The 23,235-nt window shown below is 42.1% G+C and overlaps 2 protein-coding genes across 2 annotated transcripts; one reads left to right on the top strand and one right to left on the bottom strand.

The window, feature by feature from the left end:
• Nucleotides 1-3,128: 3,128 nt before the first annotated feature.
• Nucleotides 3,129-5,865, top strand: LOC127777543 (uncharacterized). The gene is made up of 3 exons (XM_052304153.1): nucleotides 3,129-3,552; nucleotides 3,650-3,931; nucleotides 4,328-5,865. Exons 1-3 carry the CDS (start codon nucleotides 3,442-3,444, stop codon nucleotides 5,555-5,557), a joined length of 1,623 nt encoding a protein of 540 aa, XP_052160113.1. The 5' UTR covers nucleotides 3,129-3,441; the 3' UTR covers nucleotides 5,558-5,865.
• A 675-nt stretch (nucleotides 5,866-6,540) lies between these two features.
• LOC127777534 (uncharacterized) lies at nucleotides 6,541-12,187 on the bottom strand. The gene is made up of 13 exons (XM_052304145.1): nucleotides 11,593-12,187; nucleotides 11,069-11,181; nucleotides 10,916-10,972; nucleotides 10,269-10,364; nucleotides 9,887-9,957; nucleotides 9,756-9,798; nucleotides 9,559-9,639; nucleotides 9,398-9,457; nucleotides 9,058-9,123; nucleotides 8,686-8,783; nucleotides 8,299-8,347; nucleotides 8,164-8,208; nucleotides 6,541-7,296 (listed from the first exon to the last, which is right to left on the bottom strand). The coding sequence occupies exons 1-13, from the start codon at nucleotides 12,185-12,187 to the stop codon at nucleotides 6,775-6,777; spliced, it is 1,896 nt and encodes a 631-aa protein (XP_052160105.1). The 3' UTR covers nucleotides 6,541-6,774.
• Between the last annotated feature and the right edge of the window lie 11,048 nt (nucleotides 12,188-23,235).

Raw genomic sequence — 23,235 nt, 5'->3', positions numbered from 1 at the left:
GTACCCACATATTTGTATAAATCTGTATGTCACTTACCATAGACTCAAGTAAAATTGACAAACGACATGTTCTAATTTAGGTTGAGAAAAAATAGTACACAAGATTATAGTGCTTAATTGTATTATCATGCAAAGAAAAAAATGATGGCACTTTGGTAATTTGCTAGTTTTGGTTAAGCATGTTCATTAATATTACTGTACACGGCTGCTGCTAGTGTCACCTGTCTACATGCATATGGCTCCGCTGATGTCTAAGAATGATAATTAATTACTTAGTGCTCCATCCGTTCCAAAATAAATAACTTTTAACTCTTAAGTATTTGTCTCAAAATATAACAACGTCTCCACCAACATTCTCTTCCCAACCAATCAATCCCCCACCATTCACTTTTCTCACATATCTACACTACTCATACAATCACAACCCTCCACCACTCACTTCTATCTACTTTCTTAATAACCATGTCTAACTCTAAAACTTCTTATATTCTAGGACGGAGGGAATATTCATCTCAATTATCTATTGTTTAATTACTGGTGGTCTGGTGCATAAAATAGGTAATAGAATCAGCAGCAGGTGCTACGCCTTGCTGCATGGCTTGAGCTCGGGCACCTGCCCATCCTAGCCAGGCCATGGCTCCGCCAGTCTCATTTAAATCGTAGGATCCAAATCCACATCCAAAATGAAACGGACGAATGTTATTGACCATGGTGTGAAGGAAATCATCCTAACGGAATTGTTATAAAATTTGAGACTAACGATTTTTAAGTCATTGGATTCATGATAAGTGTGCGCTAGATGGAAGAAAATAACAGAAAATTGTGTGGAAGACATGTGGCGATCCCGTCCTAACCACTAATTCAGCGCTTGTATTGATGTATAACACATACATGGTATTTAGGCCCTGTTTATATCCCACCCCAAAAATTTTCACCCTATCACATCGAACGTTTGAACACCTATATAAAGTATTAAATATAGGCTAAAAAAACTAATTGCATAGATTACGACTAATTTGCGAGACGAATTTTTTAAGCCTAATTGCTCTATGATTTGACAATGTGGTGTTACACTAAACATTTACAAATAATGGATTAATTAGGCTTAATAAATTCATCTCACGGTTTACGGACGTATTCTGTAATTAGTTTTTTTGTTAGTGCTAGAACACCCCATGCGACACCATATATAATACCCGATGTGACACGCCAAAACTTTACACCCTTAGATCTAAACCCCCCTTACAAAGTAAGTATAGTGTGTAGCTACACCATTAGACCCCTATTGTTTGCCTAATTTTTGGGATAATCCTTATTATATTTCTACTCTCCGTGGGTTTGCTAGCAATGATGTCGGTGTTGGATCTAAAGGATGAAAAAATTTGAATGTTTTGGTCCCTTAGTAACACAGGAGCTTATAACGTGCGTACACACGCGCACCTGACCCCTACGAGTATCTCTAAAAAACTAGACCAACATATCTTGCAGTCGCTCATGATAAATCTAGGATTTAAATTCGGATAGTCTAATTACACCATAAAAATTCTAACCAATTAAGTTACATTTACTTAAAAAAAGCATTGTTTGTATACTAGGCAAGTATACTCCGTACAATGTAGACGCACAAACTCCACTCAACGTACCTCACGATGCCTACGGCTTATCAAGTATTCCCTACATTTTATATTATATGTTATTTTGATTTTTTTTCTTAATCAAATTTCTTTATGTTGAACTAAGTTTATAAAAAAATATTGTAGTATTTTTTACACAAAACAAACATATTATCAAAATATATTCAATGCTAGATTTAATAAAACTAATTTGGTGTTTAATATCGTTAGTTATTTCTATAGATTTAGTCAAACTTAATAAAATTTGATTAGAAAAGAAAATCATACGAAACGGAAGGAGCATACTGGGTTTGGCGAGAGCGTAAAAAAAACCCAAGGCTCTGTTTGGCGAATGGGATGAGGAGTGTGGGAAATGGATGTTATTTCCATTTTTCATATTTCCACCGTTTGGGTGTGGATGGGAGTGGGATATAAAATCCTGCTTGATTGAGGGTGGATTGACTGCTAGGAAAAATTATTGAATTACCCTCACCATTTGAACTTATAGCAATTAGCTGTGCTGTTTGTTTACTCATTTAGCATAGTTTGAAGGGGCATTTTGGTCATTCTTCTAGAAACTTCCTTTTCCAATCCATCCAACCAAACATGGGATAAAATTTCCCTTCATATAAACTACCACCACATCTACCAGAATATTATATCCATTTCCCAATGGGTATAACCCATTGGCCAAACGGAGCCCAACTACTATCAACATAATCGCAACTTGACTTGGGTCGGCCTTATCCGGTTCCGTCCTTGCCTCCTTGTCGCCTCCCCACAACACTTGCCGCACCGCCGCTATCCTCCCCTCCCTTGTACTCGTACAGACGATTGCGTCCCTCTCGTCATTACCCTTATCTCGGTGGATGGATGGGCCTACGGGGAGAATCTGGCCACGGTCCTCGATCGGCAGGCAACCATCATCGGCTCGGCAGATTGCGAGATCGACCTGCGCCTTGGGTTGTGCTTGTGCCAAACGTGCGCCGAGTGAACGGCGGTGGAGCCGTGGATGTGTCCCACCTGCCACCCACAACACACCTCCCCAACCATCTCGACACCGATGGGAGACGACCGCTCGGTACGTAGACATCACGTCGTTGCCCATACACAGTTAAACACCCGCGCGATGCATGACACGGAGCGCGGACGCTGCACGCACGCTACCCGCTGTTTTCTAATCGCGCACATGGTTCAGGAGGATAGTGACGCCGCACCGCAGCCGACCCAATCCAAACCCAACCTCAAACCGCGCGGGAACTCCCGGCTCGACCTGTCGACGGGCGGAGGCCGCGGAGCGAGGCTGCGAACAAGCGACCGTAGGAGAGTGGCGTCTGCCACTGAATCCCATGGATCTCACGGGGAGACAACCGCGGATTTCGACGCCCCAAGTGGGTCTCTCTCTCTCGTCTCGTGCAACGGGAGCCCCGGGAGTCCACACAACCCCACCAACCCACGCGTTCCGTTCCGCCCCCATTTTTATTCCACCCAAACGCCTCGAACCCGGCGAACCAACCCCTTCCGCTTTGCTTCCCTCCTCTGCTTCCGCTTCTCTTTACTTTACACTTTTTATTTTTCACCGGATCTGATTGCCTCTCTCTCTCTCTCTGTTTTACTACGACTGCTACTCCTGCTCTGCTTTTTGGTGCTTGGCTTCCACTCCACAGAGGCAGCCAGTGAGCCACACTGCGCCCCGCGCCCAGCTCGGTTCTCACTTTCCTCGCCCCTTCCTCCGCCTCGGATTCCTGACTCCCTCCTCCTCCACCTCCACCGTCTCGTCTCCTCCCGCCAGGCCAAAAACCCTAGCTACCTCCCGCCCGCGCCGACCATGGCGTCCCCCGCGCGCCCCGCCGCCGCCTCCGTCTCCGGCGCGTTCGGCCTCCCCGCCGACCCCGCCGCCGCCCGCTGCTCCTTCGACCAGTCGCGCCGCCGCCCGGAGGTAGCAGGAGCCCCGAAAGCTTTTCCGGTTTCCCGACTGTGTTGTCCGGGGTTTCTGATGATGCTGTGCGTGTGTGTTTGGGGGGGAATGGGGGCAGGATTTGCAGCAGGAGAAGAGGATGGTGAGGACGTTCGTGAACGTGTACGGTGGGCAGGAGAGCTACACCAAGGAGGCGGTCATGGCGGCCGTGGAGGAGTGCATGAAGAAGCAGGCCGAGGGCTTGCTGCATTCGCTCGAGGGAATCGGCGGCCGCCTGTCGCAGCTGGAGCTCTACTGCTACAAGCTCGAGAGGTCCATCGGGGAGCTGCGCAGCGACGTCATGGATTACCACAGCGAGGGGACGGTCAACTTCCGGTGCCTGGAGAAGAATCTGAGGCAGGTGGGGTGCTCTGGCTCTAGATCCATGCACGTTCTTGCACGGTCAACGGAATTACTTGCACCCAAACTGTTCGATGTTTTCGAATTACTCGCATTGATCCATCTCGCACGGTAAAGTAATAAAGCTGTTTAAAAATTAATTAATTAATTAATTAATCCATGGCTTGCAACTTTTTGATGCAATGTTCAGATTTGAAGCTTGAGCTTGTGGTTGTAGTTGTTAACAGTGCCATTTACGTTTCAAAATTTGTTTCTTTTTTCACTCGTGCTTAAGGAGTCATAGTGCAATTTTTTTCACAAGTTGTTACGATTGAATTCAATGGATTCAACGACTTGCTGTTCTCGTGAGATTCAGATCATTTTGTAACACACTGAAATCTTTTCTTCTGGCGAACAGGTTCAAAAATCTGTGCAGATTCTGCAGGATAAGCATGAGATTTCAGAGACACCGAACGAGTTCTCCAAACTTCAAATAGCGCATGAGTTCCCTGCTAGAGCAAATGAAGCCTCTGCTTTCTCAACATTCGGAAGGGAAAATGATCACAGCACACAAGTTGCAAAACATGAGGTTGCTTTCATGCCACTTCAGCAAGTTAATGCAATGCAATCTCCTGCTGTGCCAGTCCAAAGCAGCAATGGTTATATTTTGCAGCAACTAGTGCCTGTCTCTTTGAGCACACAACCAGATCAGCAGCAGCCGAGTCAACCTGCCGTGTATTATATGCAAAGCCAAAATCCTATTAAGTGCACAGAGAGTGAACCATCAGAATCCGCGGTACATGTTATTCAGTCACAAATCCAGAATCCTGAAGCCAGGGTTGCAGTTGACCTATCTCAGAAATCTAGCCAGGTGACAGAATTGTACCCTCAACCCCAGGACCAAAGGCTACATCTGCCTGCTCAGCAGGTTGAGTCACAAGCATGGCGAACACAGCCCCTTGTGGTGCAACCGCAGCAATACAATATTCAGCAAGTTCCACCACAGCTAGTTCAACAGCAAACATCATCTCCTCAGGCTCAAAGTGCTCCTCAAGTCGCTGTCTTGTATCCTCCATACTCTTCTCAGAAGCCTGCCAGTGCTACAACGGAGCCACTTCTGAGAAACATGGTTGTGCACTCGCCATACTCTTCACCTCAGCAGAAGCATCATGAAGCCATGCCTTCTTTTTATGGCCAAGGCAATACAGTTTTGCTTCCATCGACAGACCTTAACATCCAGCATCAGCAGCCACAACCATTGCAGCAACACGGCCTGAGCTCATGCCCACCTCAACCAAGCAAGCCCAACCACTGTAATGTGGCATCCTATGCCGTTCAAGGTAGTGGCCAATCCTACAGCGCCACATTCAAGAATCCTTCTAACTGTGCTGCTACTGTTGTTGCTGTTCTGCCTCAGCATCCAGCGAGTGGTCCGATGGCATTTCATCATTTGGGACCACAAGTCGTGCATAATCAGCCATTTGGAAATATGTTTGAAACAGCTAGTGTGGTAGGGTATCCACGGGATCGAGTTGAGAGCGTAGCTCTCCCAGTGGTAACTGCAGCCCAACCTGCAGACTCTGTTGCCATGGCTGATAAGCTCAATGCAGGTAGCAATGTTACATCCCCACGAGAATGGTCAGGTTAGTGCAGAATGAACCAGTCATATTGAGATGTTTCACTGGTCTCACAAAGGATCTCCACTTCTAATATGGACTGGAAGCTTATCAGCTCTCCATAAGGGCACTTCAATCTGGCTTCCTTTTTTTTTAATTAGCCAGCAGATTGGTGCAAATCCTTCTACTTTTTTTCAGCTGAAGGGTCAATCTGAATAAGAATGGTAGATTAGTTAAGTGATGATGCTAGCATATGTCCTCACTTTTAATGGACATACCTGCTTGTAACCTGGTAAACTTATGTCTTTGCGGTATGAATATATTTGACGAGTTTACACCATCTTGATCCTGTCAGCTGTTTGTTGGGTGGCCTTACAATATCGGTTTATTAGCTTCTTTTGTTTTGCATTTTTACTTTCAATGTTTATTTAACCTGTCATATTGTTGATTGACCTTTTTTTTCCGTTATACTATGGAAAAAACATAGGAGCAGCTCTCGAAAGGAAAATAGAGCAGAGGTATAAGAGGCTTGATATTTGAACACAAAGTGCTTGATAGCTGATTATCCTGTATTCCTCATATACAATTCTCGTTATATTTCCTTTTTCTTTTGAGCGGAATAGAAAAGGCTGGAGTCCTTTCCCCCAGGATTCGCACAGAAGAAAGACGAGTAAAAGACGGTAGCTAGCTGTATTAAGCTTGCAGTGTCGTTGTGGTAACGGTAAACAAAGCTGTTTACTTGTTCAGTTCTAAACTGGGAAAAGAAGGTGGAACCTTTTTATTTCATTCGACTATAAGCTTGATTTTATTGAACTTCCAATCATGTATTTAGTGTGATTGGTAGCTGCGACAATCTAAATTATGTTCCTTTTTCGTTTAATAAAACTTAAACCTTTCAAGGCGTCTTGTTATGAATTATTTTTATCGGATGTCACCGAAGTGACGTCTTGTTATGAATTATGAATTCACGTTCCAGCCAAAGATAATTTTTAATAGTCTGAAACTTTGCCATAGACAAGTTGGCGAAATTGCAGTTCATATGATGATAATATAACTGAATATATCGGTTTCATCGGCGTTACAAAGGACCGATAACCTTAGACAAACAAATAAATAATAAATCATACATATGGCTACAGAAAGCTGCTTGAACTTCGACGTCTGCCAAGGCGCCATTCTGCCTGTCAAAACCTCGTGGGATCTCCCAATCCCGAACTGTACTGTAAATGCTATCAGTAACAGCCTAAAGTCACCACCTACTAATGTGCTGAGTATATTGTGGGAGGGTATTTGTAAATCTGTCATACTCTCTCGGCCCTTTGCTCCGTCTGCTGCTTCCTGCACTTTGATGTGATCTATCACATTGTGCTAATCCTTTCCCCCGCTTGAAACCATTTTCAGCATTGTTACCACTCGAATCAGCCTTGGCCTTTTTCCGCGATCTCTGTTTTGGTTTGGAAGACTTCCTTTTTTGTGTAGGTGATGGACTTGTGTCCTCCGATGAGGATCGAGTATTCCTGGGCAGTGGTTCATCATCTATCACATGCCAATTATAGACTGCATCATTATCGCTATCAAACTGACGGGGTAATGGTTCCCAGGGTTCTGTTAACATGTCAGGTATTGTAGCGTCCTTGTTCCAGCCTTTCCGGTCTAGGAGCACGGAGTCTGGTCTGACAATGGTACCCAGAATGCTCCTGTTGGGCCCCAAGCTTGTTATCAAGTTCGCATCGGTTAACACAGAATAAGCCTTTGAAAATGCTGATTTCACCTGCAGCAGTTAACAAATATTACTCAATCAGTTAGTCAAAAAAAAATATTACTCAATCAGATTTTTCGCATTTATAGTTTTTCATAAACATGCCAAAAGCTCACATAGAAGTGGCGTGATAGATAATGTGACAGCACACTTCAAACATCAATGTCCAATAACTATATGTTGCAAATTCTAGGAAGTTCACTTATTCTGTAAACTAAGATTGGACCATTGGCCATACCACCCTACTTAAACCTCCCATTTGGACCAACATCTATACCACGAAGGTCCACAACATTTGAAATTCCAGTAGTTATATCACTAACTCCAGAATCCAGATATGCAAAAGCTTCGGGTTTCAAACTAAAGAAGATAACTAGTTCTGGTGACAGAAAAAGGGTACTAGTTTATACCATGTTCCAGTTTCACCATCTCTTATGGTTTCAAGAAACTTGGTCCGAAAACCTGAAGAACTTTGGTAACGAACGTGCAACAGTGGCAAAAAAGGAACAGGACAGGTGACAACTTGAGGACATAACTGTTAGTGCCCTTAGATAACCTCAGATTGATTACCCTTAACAGAACATGGACTATCACTCTATCACTGAACAAAATACTATACTGACAGTGACAGGGTACCAAACCATTACAGAGTACCACGGAACATTGCTCAAATAACACAAGTATAACCTAGCAAAATTGCTATGAAATACCATGTAAGCACCATAGCCAGGAAACTGGCATTGAGAGCAAAGTAACAGGCTCATTATAAGATAGGAACACTTTCATCGATATTGCTTGCATATATTATTATGAAACAGTAAACGAGTAATACTTCAAGTATCACAACCACAGCACAAACAACATTGTAAGAAATAATACCTTGAAATAGTTAAATGAGTTCTTCCCAATATCATTATCTGGTACCTAGGCCATAAGAAAAACAATAGGTAAATCCATTGAAGCTGGAGATGTTAAAGCTAACCAAGACTAAAAGGAAAGGGCCAAAGATCATACCATAGGATCTTGAATAGCTAGAAGGTATGCTCGATCAGTATTTGCAAAGCTTGAAAAGCAGAGAGACACAAACAGGATCAGTAAACAAGTTCCATGGCTTATACAACAAAGTCAAAATTTTAGCAACTCAAACAGTTGCACCCTCATCAAATTTTCTTTCAGTTATATAATGACATTTCGCCTATAAATCTTTACAGAGCAGATTTTCAACAGTTTTAAGTGTTTAACAGAATGGCCTAGTTAGAAGCAAATGAGATATTCTTGTTCTACAGCAATACACAAGAATACTGAAAAAATTATCCCTTTTTTTCAGTTGAACAAAATACTAAGAAGATGATAATTTTATTGTATATTCATTTGGTCTAAGCCCACTAGTAAACACCTTACTTTTTATCAGTCTTCAAGAAAAAGGTCCTAGCAGAATTGCAGGATATTCCAACATCCCAATTGTTCAACTTGCGTCCATAAAAATCAAAAAATGCGATCTGCCATGAAGGGGAAAAATAACTATAAAGAGCTGCAATCATGTGTCATGCCCCCTTAATTATAAAGAGAATGCATGTCCTTTCCATTAGCAAAGACAACGTAAAAAAGTGTATACTGAGAACGATATGGTCGGAAGCAGTATGTAATATGCATTATGGTTAATACCACGATGAAATGAATATTTCCAATGGAACTTTACATGCAACGGAAGTCAAAGCATTGTAATGTAAAACATTGCATTACTGTTAAACATTTAAAACAAGTATTGCTTACCAAAAGAATCCCCAAATTGTGCTCCTTTTTACGATACCCCAGTATATCTTTGCCTCCCCAGACCAACTAACAAAAAGAACACTTAGCACTAAAGTTCAGTTATCCATAGTAAGTAATATATGGTAGACTGAATCAGTGAACAAATTAGCGATGCAGTGTATAAACAACCCAAATTTATGTTTGTTAGGTGTCTTAAGTATTTATAAGAAAAATCTTAAATGTCAGGAAAAACACAATGTGTACCTTTCAACCATTTTTTAAGGAATTATAACTCAAATCAATTCAGGTATACAAAAAAAGGCCATTATCACGTTAGAGGACAAAACAGACTCAGCTTTACCTGTAAATGTGTGATGAGCATAGTGAGAAGAGCATATGAACCAATTCCACCCGTATAGACCTACCAAAAAGAGTGAAATGGTAATTGGAAATCTAGAAATGCCATAATTACAAACAATCTATTATTAGAATGGATCGACTAATAGTTTTAAATAATTGTACCTCATTAAGCTCTCTTTGGTGTAAAAAAACTTTCAGAATCATACACAGATGTCTTAAAGCAGGAAACTTCTTCACATAATCCTGCAGTACAGAGTAAAAATGATGTTCAAAATATATGCAATCATTTGTCCCACGAATTAGCTTCACGAACACACGCTGCCAGTGAAGTAATTAGCCAATTTGTCTGCACAAAGTACCTTGATGAAGTCTGCTGCTTGTGGTCCACCATCCATGTCAAAACTGGAAAAAGAAAAAGGGAAATTATTCGATAAGCATTCCCGCAAAAAACTAGAAACAAAGGAATATTTGATGAGAAACACAATTTAACCTTATGTCAAAAGCTATTTCACTTTTTCTCTCCACGAACTTCACAATTGGCACACGGGCCTTTGCTATTACCTGCCATGAAAGAAAAAAAAAATGATCCACCAGAAAAATAAGTAAGCTGGAATCTACTTGATTGACAATAACAACTGACAACTGCAGCACAGAGTGAAAGTTTAAACAGTGGGATTTGGTCTCTTTCAAGGTAGCTATTTATCCGTCATGCATATTTCAGTTGGACAGAAAATTGACTTTTCCTTCATTGGAAAAAAAATGCATTTTTGTCTCTTTGGCTTTGTTTTGAGTAATTCTTTAACAAAATAAAAGAAAAAGTCTTGCAAATACCAAGTGTTGCAAACTAGAGTTAAATAGAGTGAAAAATGGACCTGTATCTTTTTAGCAACCCCTTTCTGAGACAATGCTTTTGCAAGAGCATACAGGCCAACTTGTGGAGTCTTAACCCTGGAGTCAAATATTACAACCTGCATCACAAAACCATGTATAAACTCACAGATAAAGGAGAGAGTTTCCCAAAATAGGGTACATTTTCCATGTATTCGTATTTCATTGTTCCCAGGTGAAAAGTAGGGGTTAACACTTAACACGTCTGTAACAGGCTATGCATCACGGTTTTCTTCTAATCATAATCATAGAATAGCAGAAGAAGGGTATCCCTTTGATATGAAAGTGGAAGTAGCTAACAATGCAACTAAGGGTGAAAATCACTCTGGAGAAACATATTTCATACTTTACTCCAGGAAAACTGAGTAAACATTGCTAATTATATACATCCCATTTTTTCCTCCCTGTTCTGCAAAACAGGAAAACAGAAAGTGCATGCTGAGCTACACCTTCCTTCTGTGTTTACTCTTTTTCTCCTGTATTGCTATTTCATCCATCAAAATGTTAAGTATGACGATTCCAGCATTGCTATCAAAGTAAATGTTATGCTCCAGGGGATCATACAACTCAACAGAACAGCAAATTAAATGCTCAAAAATCCACTGGAGAGCACAAAAAGAAAATCCCTTACATCGATATCACTTGTTGGTAAAAACAGCCCTGTTCTAAAAGATCCGAAGACCTCCACCTGCAATGCAAAACGAGAATTACCAAATGACTTGCAGCTAATGCTGATCAAATGCGTGCGCACATGGCAAGAGAGAGACAATGTGTGTTACTATGCCTTGCATTGAGGCCATATATGTTTGATAACATTGGAGACAGCTTTCACAGCAGCTGTTCGTGAAGATTGTTCTTCAGCAGAAGGTGATATAAAGTCACAGAAGTCAAGAATCTCTGTAAGAAATAGACAATATGTCAGTATTGCATCAGTCAAAATGTCCAGCCTGAAACCATATAAACTGACTCAAGCTTATTAACACCATGTGGACACTCCCAAGTTTATAACACCATAGTTTCCAGGCAACACTTCAAGAGTGTTATGAAAGAGCATATCGCGAGTAGCTTGATATCAAAATACAATTAAAAAAACATCAATCTCCACCTAGGCTGAACTGAGAAGATTTCAGAACCAAACTAAAATCAGTTCCAAACTATTCGCATAATCTGTGCCCATTGAAACAAGTCCATTGCCTACCCAAGCTAAAATTCGAATTGAACTATCTCTAAGCTGATCAAATCAATTTACAAATCGTGTTCTTTTCCAACATTCAAACTAACAAATGGCAAAGCCAAAATTATCCCTACCTTTGTGAAGCTGCAGCATAGGGCTCCTGAACCGCCTCCCTCCCCGAAACCACGCGCGCTCCGACCCCTGCGCTGGCTGCTCAGCGGGAGCTAGAGAACCCGATAGCGTCGCCTCCGGAGCAGGCTGCGGCGACAACGCACGCGGGGTGGCCGGCTCGTCTTCAACTGCCGCCGACACGTCGAGGGAGAAGAAATCCGCCGCGGGGATATCGACGAGCGCGTCCCCAGCCGCCGTGATCTCGTTGCGGAACACGGAGTAGGCCGCGGTGGCGTCCTCCACCTCCTCCACCACCGCAGCCGAGGCGGAGGTCGACGCGCCGCCTAGGTCGGCAGTCGCACCCTCTAGGTGCTCCTCCTCCTCCGGCGAGAACGCCAGTGTCAGCCCCGGGAGCGCGTCGTACACGATGGCCACGCCGCCCGCTTCGGCCTCCATGGCGTCTGCGGCTGGAGAGGCGGTGGCTGCGGCTGGAGAGGCGGCGGCGGTGGCGGTGGCGGCGGCGGCGGCGGCTTCGGTCGGCGGCGCGTGGGAGGGGAGAGGTTTCCTGCCCTTCCGCCCCGGTGTAGGAGGCTCCGCGGGTCGCGCTTTGCGAGCCATAGGGTTTGGGCCGGCGGCTGCGCGGTGCGGCTCGAGCGGAGGAGGCGGCGGCGGGCCGAGACGAAGGGGTACGTCGATTAGTGCGGGACTCGTGGGCAGGCCGGAACATGTCGTTCACGGTTTCGTGGCCCGCAAGGCGCGCTCGCCCACACACTGGCCCATTTCTATTTCCCATTTGATTTTTTTTTTCCTAAACTCAACAGTTTGGGTTGTTAAATCTCCGCCATAGCTGAGGATATATAGATGGTTGCATCTGCCTCCAAAAAGACAAGGAAAAGAATATATATAATAAACAGATTTGATTCTTTATTTCAATCCAGTATTGTGCACTCCAAATTAATGCAAGTTTTGAGAAAAGCTGGCATCTTACAATGACAACGCTCAAGACAGCTCTTGCTATGCTTTCATCATTTTTGTGAACATGTTGCTTACGTCCATCAATACATGAGCATTTGCTTTTCTTTGCGAAGTAACACCGTGTATCTTACGAACAACTGCAACCCGTACATGCATGTGATCACTACTAGAGAAACATAGGTTGGCCAAAATCTACAATAGTCCTGGTTCAACTAAAAACCTGGACTAGAAACTATTTTTAGTCCCGATTTTAAAGTACATGGGGACTGTATGATCTTTAGTCCCGGTTGATATCACTAACCGAGACTAAATATCTCCCTCCCACGTGTTAAATAGATCGAACCAGAGACTACATACTTAGATTTCCTCATCCACATATCTTCTGCAGCGGAGTCGACGGGAGAAGGGGCAGCAGCCGCTGGGCGGGGTCGACGGCGCCCGTCGGGCTAGGGAGGCGACGACGGCCTGCGGCAGGCGGAGGACTTGATTTGGGGGTTTCTTTGTTTTTTTTAAAAGAATTTGTGATTCATCGGATCTGTGTTATTTAATATGTGATGTAATTTTTTTAGAATTTGTGATGTTTTTTTTTGACAATTTTTGACATGAATCTTATGATTTGTGATGTTGTTACTTTGATTTGGATATGTAGGGAGCAACTCGATTTGGAATTTATGATGATTTTGTGAATGAGTTTGGTGAGTTTGGCGTGAAATCAATATTCAAATAACAATTGAAAAAAAAAACTGGCGTTACCCATAAATATTCTCCTCTTTAGTTCCGTGCAACCGGGAATAAAGATGAATCTTTAGTGTCGATTATTTTAACCGGAATTAAAGATGGGCATTTTAGTCTCGGATTCATGATATAGGGGGGTTGCGAACCGTGGGTAAAAACCCTTTCTCCAGCAATGGATGCGGCACGACACTGTTTGCGGTTTGCCCTTGTCAATGATATTTTTTACAACATTGTCAACGACATATACTGGCACTGGATATATAACTAAGCTAGCTAACGGGACCATGTAACATATTTTTCTCACTCTAGAATCATAAACTGGGCGCTGGAATCTCCTCCGATGTATTTATACTGCCATTTGCGTAGCATAAAACTCTCCGTTGACTGCATCTACATACACGGTACTCGTCTGCTCGACCCGGCAAAGATTAGATCGACTGAGAGCAAGTTTAATAGTATATCCTACTACTGGCTTCAATTTATCTATAGTTAATCTAATAGCCAATTTATATAATAGTTGCTTGCTATACTACTAATATATGGTCCCACCTATCATACACACATTGCGTTTTAGAGTCCGTGCTGCAGCTGGCTACAGATCTGTAGCCTGCTGCTTTTATCTATCATCTTTTATCTCATTAATATATGTTTACAGCTGGTTAATAGTGCTATTGTAGCCGCTCTGATCGCGTCAGGAAAGAAGGGCGAAAACCGCGATACCCCGCCCCCCGGCAATCGAGGCTGCTGTGTTGTTTATCCCATCCGCGCCGTGCTCGATCCGGCATTCCCGCGCACTTTGCTTTGAAGCCCATTTACGCATTCGCAACTTGTGGCGTGGCATCAAAAGCGTCCTCCAGCTCCAAGCCCTCTCCCGGTAAAGGCCGACCGGCTCGATCTCCATCTCCTTTAATTTGCCCCCACCCTGACATGTCCCAGAAGAAAAAAGAGCACTCACCCATGGGTGCATATGCATGCATGTCCCGTTGTCAGGATTGGATCTCACACACCAGAGCTGGTCAAGTCAAATTGAGCAGCAAATCTATGGGGGTAAGAAAGCCTTACATACAAACACCGCATGATCGATGGATCGAAGGTGACAAATAGCAATATAACAATGAGCCATGCATATCGGGGTTGTCGTCTATAGTTGTTAATGTGCTTGGATCCCCAATTGCGTGATAAATATCACGGTAGCAGTCAGCGATCAGCTAGCGTCACCCAAATCTCAGGCTGGATGCTTACATATATATAAATGACAGGACAAAACCGATCCCCCACTTGCACTGGCTTGTTGGTAGCTCAGCCAGACAGCCACCCCGCTACAGCTACGTACGCGTTGGGTTGGGCACGAGTGCGACGGGTAGGGAAAAACGAGGAAATTCGGTGCTGTGTGTGTGTTCGCTCGGCTCGGCTCCTTCCCCCCTGCGGAGATCTGAGACTTCATGTGCGGCTATGGTTAACTTGTCGCTTACCCGGTTAACCCCCAAGAGAGTTCAGCTAAATTTACGCGCTAACTTGTATTGATCGAATGCGATGTTCTGACTTTTCAGGGCAAGTGGATATGACCCGTACCTTAGGCTTTAGCTAGAACTGGAACTTAAGGCTGTGTTTATGCTCTGTTTAGAGTCTAACTTTTTTCTTAAAACTTTTAACTTTTCTATGATGTGACGAAAAAGTTAAAAATTTATGTGTGTAGGAAAGTTTGATGTGATGAAAAAGTTGAAAGTTTGTGTGCGTAGGAAAGTTCGATGTGACGAAAAAGTTGAAAACTTGAAGAAAAAATTGAAATTGGTCTTTATGTATCTTCATGTCATGAACCTTATTTGTCCTTGTTGCGAATTCTTCAGTCTGAACTTGATTAATTTGGTCTCAGCTGCCCGGCCTATAGCCTGAGTTCTTCAAACTTGATAATGTCTCTTCTGTCGACACGTACTCCCTCCGTACTCATAAAAAAAATCGTTTAAAATAATGTTTAGGTCAAAACTTGAGAATATAAATTATGAATAACTCTTAAGTTGTTAAGTTTGAAAATATAAATTGTATGTATAGATTTATCTTGAAAAATACTTTCATAAAAGTATACATATATCACTTTTCAATAAATATTTTTATAGAAACAATAAGTCAAAATTATGTTTTAGAGACCGTGTCGCTGTCCTAAACTACTTTCTTTACTAGTATTACTAGTATGGAGGGAGTAATTAAGAAAGGATCTATTATTGTTGCTGTGCATACCAGGCCTTCCATCTGTTCTCCTAGCGAATCAGATCGGGCAAGCTCACATGTAGTATAGATCAGTAGATAAGCATGGCCCTTTCCTCTCCCCCTTTCTCAGCGATTCAGCCCCACATGCTGACATGCATGCATGTCTCCTCTTCTTTCCCGCAGAATCCAAGACCGAAAGCAACCGTGATTTGTGCTTTTGTTAAAAGTACCGCCACACATCCAAGATACTTAACCATTTGGTCCTATCTCCTGAGCACACATCATTTGCTTGTTTCAGGCGTTCTTTCGGACAGATGGGGTTGTTCAGCTAATTTTAGACGACGAGATGATCCTGACTTGTAACAGTCTAACAAACTCTGGTTTTCTTCAGCTGCTTGTTGTGGATAGGAGGAGCTACATGACTCTTATTGATCGGTCTATCCTGTTGCGCCGACCAAAGACAGGAGTACGGCATCTCCTCATTGTCGACAAAGTTATTTTAATCCGTTTTCTCATCATCTCGGAAATATGTCGGAAACCCGTAGCACCAGTGAATTAATAGCCAGATCAATTGCAACATTTTTATAGTGAGGGTCGTCGCTCTTATGTGGCACATAAACAAATGATAAACGTCAAAACGATGAACACAGTCGGCAAAGAGAATCAAGGTATTCTAGCTCTCTGGAGTATTTTACTGAGAAACGAATGTGTGGCAATCCCAATGTTGCTGAATTACATCAGGTTACATGTATTAAACCTCGGAGGCCGTGTGCTTCCCGAACAACTTATGAATCTGGCATAGGAGTATGGGTTACTGCATGATTCCCTTCATTTTTCGCTGAAACTATTTCATTTGTGTACTTAATGTTTGCATGGGAGATGGAGAGAGGGGTTCATCCCGATAGGGTTGAAAACGGTCCGAAAACGTTTCAACCATTTCCATAATCATATTTTTCTCAAAAAATAGAGTTGAAAATCGTACAGCTAGAAATACAAACGAAATTCAAAATATCGGAAAGCCGGAAACGGAATTATACAGACAGAAACATGTCGATATCGATTAAAAACATGTAATAAATATAAAAAATATTAAACTCTAAAATCACACATTTAACTTTGTACAAGTATATAATATGATGAAATAAATTGAATGTTACACTATGTAAACTATAGATTATCTTTTTTTAACCTTGTAGGAGTATTCCATATAGGGATTTGGTTGAAGAGTTCATGGGCTTCTAACTATATGTCAAAGAAAGAAATGTACCATAGATTTTGGCATACTTAAAAATGTGGTAATTAACATAATATAAAAGAATAGTAGTTTCTGTAAATATATGGTAAAATTTGGAAAATGGTCTGTATACAAGAAAATTGTTTCCATTTCCATTTTCCATATTTAAAGGTGTGGAATAAATCTCTCTAATTCTTCTTCTTAGGGGAGTGATTAATCTGGTATTAGGATTTGAGAGACAGGTTTTGCCATTATTATTCGGATATTTTAGTAATCAAGAATCAAGATGGACTTTTTTTTTTAACTTTGAAAGCAACAAAGATACCATGTTTTCTTACTGTTGACGTAGTAGTAATAGATTCATCTAAGACACAGTTTGAATCAGTTTCTTGAGTTGGCTACTACATTGTTTTTGGTAATTACACTTACCGAACTGCTATAATAACTTTTTTTTTACAAAAAATGATTTATTTTTAAGTTTTTATTATTTAATATTAAATTAATAATGTGCTAATAACTCTTCTCGTTTTAGCCTAATCGAAAGCACCCTAATAATATTACATAACTACTCCATATATCATGCTACATCTATCTTTTTTAATAACTATTAGTAGTGACTGAATTATACGAGTTTTGACCACAATTTTTTTCACGATGAATTTACAAATCTTTAGAACTCGATGTTATTATTGCAAAAGTTCGATGCAAAATAAATCAAGTTATATGATTTTTATAGCATTAAAAAATAACAACATAAGAAAATACTGATCACCATAATAACAACATAAGGGTCCCGTTATTATGGTTCGCTGGCTGCCATGCCACAAGCATACCCTTTGTAGTCATAAAATTTACAACGTGTGGCTCTGGCTCATCGTCTCACGGCTCTATATCGGACGCGTGTACCCGTGACAGTGGGGACCGTGGCTCCGCATTGCCGATTCCGCGCTTGCGGAGGAACCGCTCGAAGCGCTGCGTCTGAGCTCAGGAAGAACGAAGCCACGGCCCGAGGCCACACGGTGGCGGAGCTGGAGCCCCGTGCGTCGCCTCGTCCGGTTGTCAGATCCGCCGCCACCGCTACTTCCCGACGTTGACGCTCGCAAAGAAGGGAGGGGGAGAGGAACCGCCGCCAGATCCGGTGAGCCCGCCACCGCCAAGCTCGCCACGCTGTTGGCGAGCTCGTCCGCGCCGTCATGGGAGGAGGAGGACGGCGGCGTCGAGCCCGCGTCCGGATCCGCCGCCGACGCTCGCGAAGAAGGGAGGGGGAGAGGAACTGTCGCATTGTGGCCCCGCCGCCAGATCCAGCGAGCCTGCCACCGCCAAGCTCGCCACGCCGTCGGCGAGCTCGTCCGCACCGTCGTGGGGGGAGGAGGACGGCAGCGTCGAGCCCGTGTCCGGATCCGCCGTCGAGAACCCGAATCCGCCGCCGAGATGGGGAGCTCGCTAGCAAATATGGCAAATGAGAGGGAGAGAGAGATGGCTCAAGAGAGAGAGGGAGGGAAAGAGGGAGAGAGAATTAAAAAGAGAGGGGGAAGAGGCTGACAGTGGGTCCGCATAGTGTTTAAGGGTGCATAGTATGTACTTATTTTAGTTGTTATAGAGTCTAAAATATAAAGTTTTAATAGGTTTGATAATAACATACAACATAAGGGCTGATATATAAATAAACAGAGACTGAAATACAAGATACGTTTTGGAGTGGTTTTTACCGGGTAGTGTGATCTTTGTATGGTTCTATCCTACGTGATATACATCTTAAAACCACTTATGCTTGTGGCCTTCATTGTACATGCCCTTTACATGTAAGGGGGTGTTTGGGAACTAGGGACTAAATTTAGTCCATCTCACAAAAGTATAAGTCTCTATATAGGGACTTATGTTTTTATGAGAGGGACTAAAGTTTAGCCCCACTTTAGTCCCTCCAACCAAACACCACCTAACTACTACACAACGTACAAGTACACGCAGGAGCATACGGCAGGCGAGGAGAGTGCTATACGAGGCAAACCGTGGAGGGCCCCGCGGCCGGGTCACATGGAAGTGCCCAGGCCGGTCGTGCCGGATCTGGACCTCAGAGCAGGCAGATGCTTCTCCGCGCAGACGAGTCACGAGTCCAACTGTCAGGTACTCACCCCCAGGTCATGGCGAAATTCGGTAATACCACGTCCACGTTAGTTACTACTACTAGCACGCAAGTAGTACTAGAAATTCGGTATGCCACGTTAACGGTCGTCTCCTTTGACGTTCAACGGTTTTTTCCGGCTTTCCAGCCTTTTTCCGCTGCCGACGTGCGGGCGGACGGGCACATGGGCGTTTATCGGCTTCGCCCTCCAGGTTTTGAAGTTTCGCTGCTGCGGTACGCGCACGCCGTGCCCGTTCGATGGCGAATCTCACCGCGGCACCGTCCCAAGCTTTGGTGATGATAGGGCCACGCCGATGGGACAGAGAATCCAGCCAAGGCGGTTGAGTGGGCTGACCGAGCAAGCCTTCTTCTTCTTTTCTTTTTCTTTTCTCTAAGGCAACATGCATGGACAGGGAAAAACAACCTAGAATATTTCTGCGTCCAAACGGATCTAGAACTCATGTTCTCCTTTAGGAAATATGCAACCTTATCGTGCCTACTTATGGTGACTTTGAGGCCCCGTTTGTAACGGATGAAAATAAGGATTAAGGACACGTAAAACGAAAAAAAATTAGCATATTATTAATTGAGTTTTAATTATTATATAATTTAAAATGGCTTTATTGATGTTTTAGAGTAACATTTATATGAAAAGTTTTTGTACGAAACGTATCGTTTCATAGTTTAAAACACATGCTAACAGAATTGTTGTAAAATTTGCATCTTAATCCGAAAAATGTTCAAGAATATAATGTATATAGTACTGTAAAATAATTTTCTTTTTGTCTAGAATATATATTGAATCGGTTACTTTGCATGGACCATATTTTTTTCATAGTGTGAAGTGAAAAGGAAGGCATTGAAATCACTATTGCGTCCGGTGTATGTGAAATTTTGTGTTGCTTTCAACCGAAGTAGATTTTATACTAGTTTCCAATTGTTTTCAACAAGTCATGTCCGTAATTAATATTTTGTTGTCAGGTTTTCACGAAGCCGTGACTTTTGGATATATGAAAGCTACGAAGAAACCAATTCCGTACTCGTTAAAGGAAAAACATTTTTCTCATTCTCTCTCTACAAGCAAAGATTTCATCCTACTTGTATATATGTCCATTCTAGCCTTTAGGGATGACAATGCCCACATCCCTTTCCTATGGAAATTCTCCTATTAGGAAAGAGGGATGGTATAGCGTGCCATGATTAGTGGATGTGGACAATAATGTATTCTTGTCATATGGATTAGTAGATATCTACTAATATGTTGACATAATATATATCAAAGTATAAATATGTTTTTAAGCCGGTAAGGAGCTATGGGAGGATGTTCCCCTTGCAGTTGGTGGGGACGGGAATAAAGATGGGGATGCATTCCCTGGTGGGAAATATCCTCTTGTCATCTCTAATCCATTTTGATTTATCATTTCGACCGCTCATAGTCGGGTATAAGATACTTTTACATTATACATGATGATGGAGTCAGGATATTAGAGCTTCGATACTAGTGATTTTAATATGAATTTAGTGAGCTCACAGATTTCTCGCCGATTTCCACCCTTTAAGCATGTGTTAGTGGTGCACTCAGGAATGTGTGATGCTTTTATGCAAAATCGAAAACTCATATATACAAGACATTACATCACTTTATGCAAGTTGTTTTCTTTTATGAATTGACTATTTAATGTACGCTTTCAAAACAACTTCATTTTTTACCTATCCGACATATACCAATAAAAAAGAGTAAATATTATCATTTTTTTCAAATCCTGATGTAGTTATTTATCAACTTTTCTACTTTAATGTATACGTGTTTCCCACCTTCACATACACCAATGCGATAGTAAGTTGGAGGGGAGTAATATTTCTTTTTGTTAGCAGTCTCGAATATTGAAGGATCTAGGATCCGTCGTAACCAGGACAAGGCATCAATTTGGCATACTACCTTCGTCCCGAAATAAACTAACTCCTAAAGTTTAAAATTTATTCTAAAATAAACCAACTTATACTCTTTTATCTACCATTGGTTTCCAAATTTGGAAATTTTATTTCTTCAATATCTTTTAATCTACCCATTCACCAATATAACTTCACAATTAGAGGTATTTTGGTCATTCGTATCTCTTCTTAAACCCACCTTGAAAATTTAGGGTTTGAGTATTTGTGGGACATAGGGAGTACATGAAACGTACTGTGCTGTGTGGAAACGGACATGCGTGGAGGAAGTGTCGATCCGTATTACAGGCTTGTGGACTGGAAGTTGTATATGCTCACGCGGGTTCGCTCATGGACTTTGGGAGTTTGGGTGCGGCCGCACACGGTGTTTGTTAATGCGAAAAGAACCAGCCAGCCGCCGGCACTCAAGATGAAGTTCAGAGCAAGTTTAATAGTATATAGCTAACTATTGGTTCATATTATTTATAATTTATAGCCAATTAATAGTCAATTCATATAATAGTTACCTATAAAATTACTACATAATTAATGTCTGATCCTACCTGTCATACACACACATGTATTTTGAACTTCGTACTACAGCTGGTTACAAATTTGTAGCCACACTGCTTTTCTATCTTCTTTTTTTATCTTCTTAAAATATGTTTATAACTGGTTTATAGTCTGCTAAAGTACTGATACTAGTATAAGACGGGAAGAACAAGTGGTTTAATTAACCCTTTATGTTTACGTACCGTGAGAGAGTACGCGTTCGGCAGGAATTCACGTGAAAAAAAAAAGGCGACTAGGCGAGGAATTCACTGGAAAGGCGATTGCAACAGGAACCTTTCGATTTCTTTTCTGATAAATAATGGACCTTTCAAATTCGTATGAATTGTACATTCACGTCTGTGTGACCGTTGCATCATCAGGGTTGAAAGGGACGACGAATCACAAGTTTTCCCAACCTCTAGGGTGTAAACACGGTCTTGTTGGTTGATTGTTTTCGGTGTCGCACTATTGGATATGGATACGGTACTAGGAAGGGATTATGTCAGCGATATTTTTTTTCACATTATGTTCGGTATGATATACTACATGATACACTGGTGGAGAAATCATCTTTGGCCGGTTGACCAAATTCTACAATAGTCCCGGTTTCATTAAAAGCCAGGATTAAAAATAATTTTTAGTCCCGGTTCATCCACTGTCAGAGGCATGTCAGGGGACCGAGGATCTTTACTAAAGTACCACTTTAGTCCCGGTTGGTAGTTTTAGGGGGTGTTTGGGAGAGAGCCGGACACCCCCTTAGATCTTTAGTCCGGTTGGTTACCAACCGGGACTAAAATTCAACATAGTATATAATCCCTAGTCCTTATCCTCTCCTCCACAATCCCAACCACTTCTTCACACACAGATCGATCCTCCTATCTTCTCCCCCTCCTCCCCTCTCCTATCTTACACAGATCCTCTCCTTTCTCCTTCCTTCCCCCTTCCCTTCCTCCTCCCTCCCTTGGAGACGGATGAGGCCGCTCCTCCTTCCTTCCCCTTCCCTTCCTCCTCCCTCCCCTGGAGACGGATGAGGCCGCGCCGCACGGACGCGGTGGATGGACGGACACGTGGCGTGCGGTGCAGACGTGCGTTGCAGGGGAGCACATGCGCACAAACGTCCTCCCTCCCCTAAAGTTACTTGTTCTCTCTTTTTTTTTTTTGATATTTTGTGATTCACTGAGATGTAATTTTGTGATTAATTATATGGATTTGAGATGTATAATATGTGATGTATTTGATTTGTGTGTAAATTTTTTAGGATTTGTGATGTTTTAGATTTGTGTGTATAAGTAACTTTAAGATTTGTGATGTGGATTTGGGATGTTACTTTATTTGGGGATTTGGAGTTTGATTTGGGATGTGCATGCCATTCGATTCGGGAGAAAATAAAAAAGTAACAAAAAAAAAAGAAAAGGGGACCATCCGGGATTGTCCCTATCCTCTCTTTAGTTACCAAACGGGACATCTTTACTCCCGGTTATTTCACCCCGGACTAAAGATAGCGATCTCTAATCCCGGATTCGTAGTCCCGGTTGGGAAACCGGGACTATGGGAGGTTACAAACCGGGAGTGAAGACAATTTCTCCACCAGTGATAATTATCTTGGGTAGATTTTGTCTAAAAATCTGCTTTTGAAATACTTTATAGAGTAATATATATCATTTTCATTCTAACCTCAAAACCGCTTATATTCTACTCCGTTTATTCACACTATAAGATGTTTCGGCATATCCATTTCTCATCTAGATTTACTAACACACACACACACACACACACACACACACACACACACACACACACATATATATATATATATATATATATATATATATATATATATATATATATATATATAAATTGGACACTTATATGGAACATATACATACGTCCTTGCATTAATCTATTTACAGTCCA

Source organism: Oryza glaberrima, chromosome 1 (genome assembly GCF_000147395.1).
Source record: "Oryza glaberrima chromosome 1, OglaRS2, whole genome shotgun sequence".
NCBI lineage: Eukaryota > Viridiplantae > Streptophyta > Magnoliopsida > Poales > Poaceae > Oryza > Oryza glaberrima.
Note: the sequence above shows the minus strand (reverse complement) of the source record. Positions and strands in the feature narration are given on the sequence as shown.

What these genes read in the sequence shown, in the direction of transcription:
- LOC127777543 (XM_052304153.1), top strand. Translation starts at nt 3,442, where the DNA reads ATGGCGTCCCCCGCGCGCCCCGCCGCCGCCTCCGTCTCCGGCGCGTTC. An exon ending in AGTCGCGCCGCCGCCCGGAG is followed by an intron (nt 3,553 to 3,649) that starts GTAGCAGGAGCC and finishes GAATGGGGGCAG; the next exon opens with GATTTGCAGCAGGAGAAGAG. An exon ending in TGGAGAAGAATCTGAGGCAG is followed by an intron (nt 3,932 to 4,327) that starts GTGGGGTGCTCT and finishes TCTGGCGAACAG; the next exon opens with GTTCAAAAATCTGTGCAGAT.
- LOC127777534 (XM_052304145.1), bottom strand. Translation starts at nt 12,187, where the DNA reads ATGGCTCGCAAAGCGCGACCCGCGGAGCCTCCTACACCGGGGCGGAAG. An exon ending in TGCTCATCACACATTTACAG is followed by an intron (nt 9,124 to 9,397) that starts GTAAAGCTGAGT and finishes TCTTTTTGTTAG; the next exon opens with TTGGTCTGGGGAGGCAAAGA. An exon ending in ACAATTTGGGGATTCTTTTG is followed by an intron (nt 8,784 to 9,057) that starts GTAAGCAATACT and finishes CCTTCATGGCAG; the next exon opens with ATCGCATTTTTTGATTTTTA.